The sequence below is a fragment of the Macrobrachium nipponense genome, chromosome 11 (genome assembly GCF_015104395.2).
Source record: "Macrobrachium nipponense isolate FS-2020 chromosome 11, ASM1510439v2, whole genome shotgun sequence".
NCBI classification, from domain to species: domain Eukaryota; kingdom Metazoa; phylum Arthropoda; class Malacostraca; order Decapoda; family Palaemonidae; genus Macrobrachium; species Macrobrachium nipponense.
This window is the reverse complement of record NC_061087.1, coordinates 11,758,685-11,771,184: the sequence shown is the minus strand read 5'-3', so window position 1 is coordinate 11,771,184 and position 12,500 is coordinate 11,758,685. Positions and strand designations below refer to the sequence as shown.

Genomic DNA, 12,500 nt, shown 5'->3' with positions numbered 1-12,500 from the left:
CAGGGCACTCTGTAGGGATTTCCTCAAGCTCTGTAAGTTCCCATGGGTTTCTTCCCATTTAGATGTCCTTTATTTATTCTTTTTTTGTCTGTCGCCATTATATAGATTTCATTTAAGAAAAAATTTTGAGGACCAACTGTATGACTCGGTGGTCTGGTCATGTTACTCTAAAACAATGATAATATTATTATAGGACTTATAAGTAAGTGGACGGTTCTGTTACTAACTTTCAGATGTTGGATGACCACGAAGCCCATGCAGGGGTGAGTGTGGCTGTACATGTTGTGTTGAATTGGCTTCCGTCCATCCAATTTCAACACGAACTCAGTCCAGTGTGTCGTTTCCATCTTCCTCAATATGGGGTTTGGAGTCATTGCAATCAGGTCAGTTTCGGTGAGGCAGTCGAAAAGGGAAATCGGTTGTTATGCTTCCTTTCTTGGGTTTTGATTCGCCTACTCTTCGGAAGCCTTTGTTCGAGCAGGGTGTCCAACTTTGAATATTAGGTCACAGCAGTTGGATTCTATCGTTCATCAGTTTAAATTTTCTCTTGTATCTCTCTTCGTTATTTTAACCGTAGTTGAAAGATCACATTTATGTCGCATAACTTGTACTCAGTTGATGCTTAGTTTTTGATGTGAGAAAATAGAACTTTAAGTCAAACCGAAATGTTTTCATTGGTTCCGTAGGAAATATCTATTAAAAGTCCGTAAAAGGCCGAGAGAAATATTTGTGATATTTTGCCGCGAGTCTTCTTCGCCTTGTGGCAAATTTGACAACACCTCTTGACCCGAACCCTTCAACTCGTCCTTGTTGGAAAGAGGCACTGAAAGCGTCCCAGCGGATTTTTACTTCGGAATCACTTTTTATCATCACAATAACCATCACCGTCGGTTTGTGGAAGCGACAAGTCACAAAGAACGCTATCTTCGAACTGGCTTTTAATGATGGTTTTCAGGGTTCTTATCAGGAGGATGTCTGTGAGATAGGAGTCCTCCTGTGTATCCTGTCGAAGACGGTGGCGCAGCTGTTGTTTACGTTGTGGGGTGTTATCTTGTTTGCGGTAACCATATGCATCTTACCGTGTTATTACGTGTATGTATTTATGTATGTATGTGTGGCATTTTAATTGTAAGCTCACATACATACACGAACAGACACATATATACGAGTATATATATACACTATATAAACTATATGTATAGATTATATATATCTATTATCTTTCTATATATATATATATATATATATATATTAGATTTTTCTCTCTCTGTATAGACATATATATATATATATATATATGCATATATCATATATATATATATATATATATATATATATATATATATATATAGAGAGAGAGATAGAGAGAGAGAGAGAGAGACGAGAGAGAGATCGAAGAGAGAGAAAGAATGAATGTGAGTATGCGCGCGGGGACATCAGCCTCTTGACATACGCGTGGCTTTGTTTGTTTATGTTCATGTGAAGCGTGCCCGTATATAATACTATTACTCAAGTATAAGTCCTCCTGAACACATTATAGAAGTGTACCCATGTCGTCGAAAGATGGCCGAGAAGCAGGTCCCGATCTTGGTAACGATACATATCGCCTTGAAGCTTGGACTGAAGTATTTCTTCATTCTGCTCATATATGTATGGTCAAAAAGTGAGACGCATAAACAAGATATCCATTATATATATAATGTACAAATATTGTATATAATATAAACATGTATATATATATATATATACGTATATATATTATATATATGTATATATTATATATATACGTACATATATATGTGTGTGCATTATATAGTATAAATCTTGTTTAGCGAGGTCATTGTTATGTATGCGAATTCACAAGGTACAAGTTCACGTGTCTGGAATAAATAACGAGGGTGATAATAAAGATGAATGTGAAAAGAACGATGGTTGTGGTTCTCGCGGTGATGTGATGAACAGTAAAAAAATCCTGAAGGTCCCAATGAATATATTATGTATAATGCAGATTTTTTATTTCATGTAACCACTAGCACACTTTCAAACTTTCTGTGGTTTTTAACAGCTCAGTAAACATCGGTTTTCTAGTTTTCTGAAAAGAAAACTACTGTGCTGGTTTTGTCCGTCCGTCTGCAGATTGTCATCAGCCCTCAGATCTTAAAACCTACATAGGCTAGAGTGCTGTAAATCTGTATGTCGATTATCCACCCTCCAATCATCAACCATACCAAATTGCAACCCTCTAGCTTTAGTAGATTTGGTTATATTCAAGGTTAAAGTTAACCTTGATCGTGCTTCTGGCAACGCAACAGGCCCGATTGCGCCTAAGTAACGTCGGCAATGTTTTTTTTTTTTTTTTTTTTTTTTTTTTTTTTTTTTAGTGCACGTCTGAAGGATTTGTTAAGCTTTTATCATAAAATGGTTGAATTCTGATCGGGTTCATTACCAGTTTTATATATTCGTAAAAGATGTGCAGTATTTTGTCGTATAATGGTCGGAGGACTGATTCAAATAATTTACTTAAAACTAAGAAATATTTCCTTTACACTTCATATTAAAGCAATAGTTAATGGAAGCCGAAATAATAGGCTAATAATGATAATGTCAGTAATTAAAAGGATGATTAGTTATTTCCGCTCCCAACTGTTCAAAGACCTCTAATTTTCGGTTTGTGTTTTAGTGTCCTTATTTGTTTATTTTTTTATTTTTTTTTTTTGGAGGGGCTGCGTAATTCGATCGTTCTTATGTGAAAATCAGTGAATATTAACTGTAGAATAAAAAAAACTATTTGTTGAACGGCCTCTCATAATCTTTTAATTTAGGAAATACAAACAACAATTGAAAATTATTTTCAAACCCTCCCCCCCCCAGACACACACACACACACACACACACACACATATATATATATATGTGTGCATATATATATATATATATATATATATATATATATATATATATATATATATTACACTAATAGGATCTTTATCTGTACATGCAATAGAAGTATCAGCAACACATTTGCCATACTGGACTAGTAATCGTATGATCAACGAACTTGTGCAATTTTGAGTCCAGCCAATAGTTGGATGGGTTACCAACTAGAACATTCCAGATGTTGCCAGTCGGGCTCATCTTGAACAGCCACTGGCTAAGGAGTTAGCCTAGTATCCTCGTCCATAAATGAGGTGACCTCGTCGTGATTATGGTATCGCGGGTTCGCTTCCCGGTACCGGACATGGTTTCTTCATATTTCCTTGAAGATGTATCTCGAGGCTTTGTGGAGTCAAGCGTGTCCAAAAAAGAGCAGAGAATTTGAGAAGTTAAGAGGGCATTGTGGCTATTACATTTACATATGTAGTATATGGTAAAAATGACCAGTAGATTCCACACACACACACTCACACACACATGCATACATATATATATATATATATATATATATATATATATATATATATATATATATATATATATATATATGTGTGTGTGTGTGTGTGTGTGTGTGTGTTTGTTTATGTACATATGAATTTATATACATACACACATATACTATTATGTGTGTATGTATATAAATTCATATGTATATAAACATACATACTGATATACTTACTTACATTCATATTCCCTGGCAAACTTTTTGCCTTGTATATTTTTTATTTAAAATGTCGCAGTTTTTCCTATCCATAAAACTGTATTCAAACTGAACACTAGTGACTGATTCTCCGAGGAGAGCTATTCGAAATAATAATCTGGGAAAATTGTTGAAGTTATCTAAGGGATAGGCAAACGGCGTAGTAAGTCGCGGAAGAGTAATAAGTACATAATGGTAAATACAATTTAGTTGTTGCGTCTGCCACCTCGAAGTAATAGTATTGTGTGCATGACGAATCTCTGACCACGCGCAAGATTGAAGGAAAAGAATGACAGGGGACGATGACAGCATCAACACGACCGAACTCGTGTAAAGCTCAGTCTACACCCACGTGATACGCCTCTCTCTCTCTCTCTCTCTCTCTCTCTCTCTCTCTCTCTCTCTCTCTCTCTCTCTCTCTCTCTCTATCTGTGGCGAGAGAGCACTAGCATTTTAATCGTGGAAGTACAGGGTGTCCATAAAGTCCCAGTACCATTACAATCAATAGATACTTGTAATGGTACTGGGACTTTATGGACACCCTGTACATTGAATAAATTTCTTCAATTACTAAATACCTTCTGAAAAGCCCGTACTTAAAACTCCCATATTGTAACACACAGATTCCCCACGTCTGCGTTCACCATTATTCAAAGCTATTGCATGCAGTGGCGGACCTAGAAATCGTTTAAGGGTGGGGACCACTTAGGATATATTTATATATTATGTAACTTGGATGGTACTTATATATATATATATATATATATATATATATATATATATATATATATATATATATATATATATATATATCAATATTTATATATGTATGCACAGTTGTTGTTATTGATATAATCAATAACTAAGATAATGTTTGCTACTAATTATGATTTATCGAAAGTAAGCATTGCATTATTATTCATATCCAAGGGGGGCGGCCACGTGACCAGGTGGACCCTCTTCTTAAAAACGCCATTGATTGCATGATATGAAGTAATGCTGATCACAAAGGCGCATTTCTTTGTAGTTGCTTGCTCAGTCCCTGAAATTTCCTGGAACATAAGTAACGTACTCGGCGACGCTGACGAGGTCCTTGACATGGATGGGCATGTGACTTAGTAACCAAGATTTCTGTTCTCGTTTACTCGGCTTGATATGTTTTTTCCGTTTGTGTGTTTGAACGAATACGTATAAAACCAGTAAACTTATTTATGGCAGTTACACTATCGATTCAGTATGCTGTTGTCATTATTATTATTATTATTATTATTATTATTATTATTATTATTATTATTATTATTATTATTATTATTATTCAGATGATGAACCCTATTCATAAAGGAGAAGCCCACAGGGCCCTTTGACTTGAAATTCAAGCTTCCAAAGAATATATATATATATACATACATATATATATATATATATATATATATATATATATATATATATATATATATATATATAATATATATATATATTATTTTCATTTTTTGGAAGCTTGAATTTAAAGTCACTACCCCTGTAGACTCCTCCCTTATGCTGTTCATTAATGAATATAATGGTGTAGATACTGATTATCCTCCACACGACACTCCCCCAAAACACACACACACACACACACACACACACACACACACACACACGTTTTAGGCCTTTGACTGCTATATGATTTCTCCAGAGGGGTGAATAAGGAAACTTTTCAAAGATACATTTAAAATATAGAATAGTTCAGAACTGCATATAAACTGCAATGTTGTCGTTTTTTTTATGTGCGTGCAAACAGGTAATCTACGGGTAATCAACTTCTCATTTGACCGTCATAAAATCTTTAACTATGAGATTCATTATATTCTTGAATATTTTTGCGTAGTATTCTTGAATATATTTCAAATAGTATGCAATCGCAAAATGACATAATTATTCGTTTCATTTTTGACTGGGTAGGCACGCGATCCTACCCCGGAAAATCCAGTAATCTATGTTTATGTTTGATTGCAAACAGCTGAAACTAATAGTAACTTTGAACATTTATAGTAATAATATTATTAATATTCTTTTGCAGGTAAGTGTTACATTGAGAAAACTAAGTTATGTTGACTATTCTCTCTCTCAGTCTGTCTATCCATCTTATGTATATGTTTATATATATATATATTATATATATATATATATATATATATATATATATATATATATATATATATATATATACTTACACGTCATTGATTTTTATTCTAGATTATTTTTCTTTGATTCGAGCTTTTTTTTTTTTGAGGGACTTATTACAGTTTTTCCTTTATTTTGTAAGAAGGTTAAGAGTGATTAGGACAGCGGCTCATCTTTATCGTACCCGGATGGCGTGTTTATCTTTCGGGGTCTGGCTCTCAGTACAGCTTTTGTATTCTCTCAATATCTCGCCTAAAGAAAAGACAAAAAATAAAAAACCTCTCATTTGATGCTCCAAGTCTAGTGCTTCCACTGCCAATGTATTCAAGGGATTTATCTTCTTAAAGTTTATTTCTTTTGCTAAAGTTTGACAAATTCTTTTAATTTAGAAGTGGCATTCATCAGAGAGCATTCCCTGCCTCTCCGTCGATACGCGATGTGAAGGTCGATTTTATATTTATTTACTTTTAAATTTCTTTTTCTTCAGCGATGTCGATCTCTTTAGGTACTGCATAGTCTTCGGCTGTTTTCCTCGAGATTTTGTTTCGTATGAGGCAAGCTGTAGGTAGAGCTTAATATCGGTTTGTTCGTCTTCCTCACAATACACACGAAAACGCTTAAACTCTCCTCCATCTTCTGTGTTCCTGGTGCCCTATTTTGTTATAATGTGGTGAGTAAGTTGGAGATTTGTTTCGAGAACCAGACCAACCAGCATAGTTATATATTAGCATATTTTATGTTTCTATGGCCTCATAAAACCATTACTTTAGTCTGTAGATTTGGCCGAAGTAAAATAGGTTTAATAGTATTTCGAAAATTGATTCTCTATCTTAGTACCGTAGTTCGTTGTACTGTTAGGTAACGAGGTAATATTATTCAAAAGACATTGAATTCAGGAAGATTTATTCAGATATTCAGGTCTCGTATTTTAAAAGCTTATCCTTATTTGCATGTGATAAATAACCAGAACGTGATTGTGAATAACATTAGGAAGTCCTTAAGCTCCGCATCCCGAAACACTCGGTGTTGCATCGTTTTGCTCACGGAGGGAAGTTCGAATGTTCGAGCCAGAGATGCTTCCGAGTTCGAACAGTCTTTGGTTTGAGACTTGGTTCTGTAGGTTCTGTTTTTTGCTTGTCGAGGTCTTTAGTTCCAATTTGTATGTGTCGCTGGCTCTTGTTGGTAGCCTTTTTTTTTCTTCAGAAACGGGAAACATTTTGAGCAAAGTTTTGGCTTAATTTTGGCGTTTCATCTGATTTTTAATAATTTCCATACTTATGATGTTCGCGCCTTTTGAATAATGCTTATAATGTATTAATTTTTCATGTCTTGCCGTGAGGCTTTGGCTTATTCAGTAAGGATGCTTGAACCTTGTATATAGTAGTAGAATATTTTAGTATAACCAAAGCCTTCCTAGTTATGTGGTGGAGCTGGATGTAGGAAATCTTGAAATTTTTCAGCATATTCTGAGTTTTGCTATTTTGGCTGTCTGATAAATTTTGTTGTATGTCTGTAAATGAACACATTTGAGAGAGAGAGAGAGAGAGAGAGAGAGAGAGAGAGAGAGAGAGAGAGAGAGAGAGAATTACTTGTTGTCGGGTGTAAGTGTGGGCGTTTCTTGACGAAATGGCAAGAACTTATTGACATTAATTAATGAAATGTGGAGACCGGCAGCAAACATCCGGTCGGCGTAGGGCCAACTTTTCATGGCGTAGACAAAACAGGATATGGCCTGGCACGCTGTTGGAGAAGGACTCCGTTGCAAGGACAGCTAATAGGATCGCTGCCGAGGAGTAACACTCCAAGAATGCCGTATAATGCCCTGCAGGATATTTTTGCCGTGAAACGAGGAAGTTGTGTTCATGATACTCAACTTGTATTACTCGTTGTTGCGGGGAGAGAGAGGAGGGGGGGGGGGGCGGTTAGGTGAGGTGAAGCCGAGGCATTCGATTAGGGGATAGTTACTATGCTATTTGAAAGCTCCCTTGTCTCTAATATTTTGTTTGATTGGAAATTTTTTCAGGAATATATATGTATATGTGATATATATATATATATATATATATATATATATATATATGTACTATATATATATATATATATATATATATATATATATATATATATATATATATATATATACACACATATGTACATATATATAATTATATATATAATATATATATATATATATATGTATATATATATAATTTAAATTTTTGATTTGGCGATGCCAGCGTCTTTAATTAGTAAATCAAAATAGATTAAGACAGATTAGGTGTATATACTGCATTCGAGAATCAATTGGAATTAGCGAGAATTATTGTGGATTAGGAATTTTCCAGCCTTTGATATCTGGCTTTATGAGGAAAGCGAGGCCTTGCTAGTTATAATGCCAAACAGAGTTGCTATGAACGGGAAATTCTTCTTTACAATAATTGCATTGTCACACAACAAAGACCACCAGTAACATTTGAGGTTTATATTAAGAAAATTACATCGCGATGCCCTGATCTCTCTTCAATTTACTCAAAAGAGTGAACGGTAAACCGAATCGAAAAAACAGATGCTCAAAAGAGCGAGCGGAAAACCGAATCGAAAAAACAGATGTTCGTGATCGAGAGTTTTGTTTGTACGTCGCGTCTCTCGATTCACAAGTATCGCTCCTGAATCATGTGTTTTGCCCTGTGAGCTCCGCGTGACTAAAATATTCATAGCTTCTGTCGTGATTCAACTGGTTTGTGCTTGTTTCTCTTGCTTTAAATTATTTTTATTTTATTTATTTTATCTTTTTAGTTCTTTGGTTTTTTCTGCCTTTCCCACATTCCTGGATCGACACTTCCTGTTATGTTTATTTTATTTTCCTGTTGATTTCCGGTTTTGAAGAATCCTCTTTAGGGCGATATATTTAGTGCGAGTGTATTTATAAGTTGTCATTTTGGCGGAAAGTGTTTTTCATATTGTATGATATGTGATTTTCATTTAGAGAACCAAAACTCGTCTTATTGCCAGAATTGCGATATTATACTAGTCATTTACAGGCAGTAAGTATTACAACATTTTGTGACAATCTCATTGCTACCTCGTTTGCAAGATTTTTAATTTTTTTTTTTTTTATCAGCAACAACACTTTTATTGTTTTATAGATTTTCGATATGTATTTTTGTGTTGCATTTGTCACTTTTGTATCGGAGAGAATAATTACCTTCGCTAAGTTTTTTCGTGCGATTTAATCTTATTTTGCTCATTTTCCTCTCTGTAAGCAGGATGACACGAAACTACTTGAACGGGTTTTGACCAGATTTTGGTGGTTATCGATGAAGGTCAGACGTGTGTTGAATTAACTCTCATTTTCTAATACTAGATTTAGTCACTGACTATTCACTATATGAACATTAGTGTTGGATGTTACATTGACATTTTCATTTGAAACATAGAGAGACTGTGCCAATCAGAGACACTCATTCTGAAGCTGCAGTGTCCTGAAAATGTCTTTTAATTATTTAGATATAATTTAACAAATTGTTCTGTGATATTCTGAATTTCTTGGAATTCTTGGAGTCCTCGGAAGCCATATTATCATCATTGCTTTAAGATTTCCTGCACTTTTGTTCTAGATCCAACTGTCCACACTCCTTTTACACTACCTTCTTTGCATCCACGCGGTTCTTCCCTTATCGAGAGAGAGAGAGAGAGAGAGAGAGAGAAGAGATTCACTCCAAATATTCTAGGGATCAACTTCATCTTCAACTCTTGGTTGATATTTTTCAAAGTCATCTTCCCGACATCCGTCACCGGGCAGATTATGATTTACAACGGGGAAAAAATCTTCTAGAGTCATCCTGGTTGAAATAACCTTCTGAGACATTTCTATCACCACCAGAATTCTAAGCCTAACGTGTTTCAAGTGATTAACGCTATATATATATATATATATATATATATATATATATATATATATATATATATATATATATATATATATATATATCGATAATAGATATATATATATATATATATATATATATATATATATATATCTATATATATATATATGATATATATGAATAACTTGATCACGAAGTATATGAACCGTAATGCTATGTATAAATAAAGGTTTTTGCCGCGAAGGAAAAAAATGAAAAAGCGAGATAGCTAAGCACTTTCGGTCTAGTTCGACCCTTTACTCAGAAACAACTGATCTTACAGAGGAAAAAACATAGTCAAGGTAGGCTTAATATCCAAACTGTGGCTGCCCTAGGCGTTTCCTTTCCTCGTTTCTGTAGAGTGAAATCGACCTTATTGTAGTGTCAGTTTGGATATTAAGCCTACCTTGACTATGTTTTTTCCTCTGTAAGATCAGTTGTGCCTGAGTAAAGGGTCGAACTAGACCGAAAGTGCTTGGCTATTTGCTTTTTCATATTTTTCCTTCGTGGCAAAAACCTTTGTGTATATATATATTATATATATATATATATATATATATATATATATATTAATTATAGTGCAATTCAACTAGTGTACATCGTAGTATTATATTATATATATATATATATATATATATATATATATATATATATATATATATATATATATATATATATATATATATATATATATATATATATATATATATATATAAACGTGTAAATAATAGCTAGGTTACTTGGTGTTTTCTAAAACGAGATCAGCACAAAATTAGTCTATATGAAATTTCTCCAAAAAAGACGTAAATCTTGAATTCACAGTCTAATTATTCAGTGTTCGGATCTCTTCAAAAGGGTCTGCTATACTTCATGGTCGTCAACCAGAGTTGATTTTCCCTTTTTAATTCTTTCTCTCCCACATTCAGCCGTGTGACGTGTCCTGCTCTCTCTTCCAGGTCATTATCTATTCTTGACATAGGATTCGTTTTAGGACATTGATCAGGCTGCTGTGTATTGATGTTCTTCATGTTCTTCTGGCAATCAGGTTTTGCTGTCGATTTTTTTGGATCTAGAAATAATAGTGTAGTTGTATTTGTGGTGAAGAGGAGACGGCTTGGATTGTTTTATGCATAGTTTTTCAGTTTGAGTTTTCAGATTATATGTCGTATACTATCCCCAGTTTGAACCCTCACACATACACACATTTATATATTTACACACACTATATATATGTGTTTGTGTGTGTGTATAGAGAGAGAGAGAGAGAGAGAGAGAGAGAGAGAGAGAGAGAGCCAGGAAATTCTCGTTCTCTTTACCTTGAACGAGATCGTCAAATGAAATCATAGAAAACGTAGGCGTTTAGGGATAACTTAGTTATTGTTCTATTTTTAAATTTAATCTACCTGATTTTATTTTAAAAAGTGTACTATTACTGTGCTGTCACAGATATTCTACTGAATTTAACGGATCACATAACCTTGTGTAAAGCTTGTCGATTTTCTGAAATTTCCTTATTCAAAGCGAGATGAGGTGTCATTTTAATGTATGCGCGAAATCTTGAAATACACATTTACCAGGTTTTTAATTGGATTCTGATGCCATTTCACTTTAAATTTTTTGAGACTATTCCAATCAGATTATTTGTTAGGGCTGATCATTTTAAAGGCTTTGGGAGTAAACTGTTTGCCCGTGAAAGTTGATTTTACTTTGTTTTTCTCTCTGTACAAATATACGCACACACACGCATGACAATGGCGGTAAATCTGTAGAGCAATAATATAATTGTAATAGAAAAAATTACTACAGTAGTAGAATCATAGTAATAGTAATGTAAATTCGAAGTAGAAGACTCGGTTTGAATGTAGAAAAATCACCTTTTCCAGTGATAAAACTGTCATAAAAAAAAAATAACGTTGTAATGGATGAGCAGAGCAATTGCAGAGTTGTGATATATAATTAGTAAGTGAGATGCCTGTAATTTAGAATTGTATATATATATATATATATATATATATATATATATATATATATATATATATATATATTATATATTATATATTTCCATTGAGCCGATGTTTCCCATGACAGTGATGGCTCCAGAGAAAAATACAAGTCACTCTCGTTTTCACATGAACTGCTGATCTTGGATGAACTATATTTTGCTTTCACTCTCTTTCTTCCTGGATACAGTATAAAGGTCCTTCCTTTCCAGTACCTTCTTCTCCTCATCTGTCCAGCGATTTGTAGGCCTTCCTTCCCTCCTCTCTCCAAACACTTCCGAAGTATGCACTCCTTTCTCTAAGCTGTGTACCTTCCTTTTTTCCGCAGGACCAAACATGTCATTTGGTTTATATATATATATATATATATATATATATATATATATATATATATATATATATATGTTGTGTGTGTGTTTGTCCGTTTAGATGTACAGTACAGCATTTATGATACAAAAATACAAGCATGCAAGTGTGTGTACAAAGAGAAAGTCGTGACGTGTATTTTTTTTTTTATTATTATTAGTATTTTTTTGTAGCTGCTAGTGTTAATCACAGATGGAAACGTGACGGTGGACCGTAATGAAATGGCCTTTGTTCTTTGTATATGCGACGATTATTTTTTGTTTTATTTTTCGGATGCGTGGCAGAAGGCAACTCGGGTAAATCAAGCGCATGACTAAGATCTTGGAGATGAGATCAAGACCTCGGTAAGATGTTTTCATTACTGTTTGAGGAAAAAAGGAGAAAAGAAAGGAGAGGCGTTGACTCATG

At 34.0% G+C, this 12,500-nt stretch overlaps 2 protein-coding genes across 7 annotated transcripts in view; one reads left to right on the top strand and one right to left on the bottom strand.

The window, feature by feature from the left end:
• The window catches only part of LOC135223666 (glutamate formimidoyltransferase-like), a 236,909-nt gene that overhangs the window by 146,340 nt on the left and 78,069 nt on the right, over positions 1-12,500 (top strand). The window lies entirely within an intron of this gene.
• The window catches only part of LOC135223006 (BTB/POZ domain-containing protein 6-B-like), a 106,237-nt gene that overhangs the window by 34,331 nt on the left and 59,406 nt on the right, over positions 1-12,500 (bottom strand). Inside the window, exon 1 of one of the 6 annotated variants that reach the window (XM_064261851.1) lies at positions 3,059-3,252. The exons of 4 other annotated variants lie outside the window; for them this stretch is intronic. Coding sequence is in view for 1 of the 2 variants with exons in the window: in XM_064261595.1 (XP_064117665.1) it covers positions 228-374 (147 nt within the window). In the remaining variant the exon portion in view is untranslated. Of the gene's footprint in view, positions 1-227; positions 930-3,058; positions 3,253-12,500 lie in introns of those variants that run through there. One more of the 6 variants, XM_064261595.1, reaches the window with a different exon arrangement.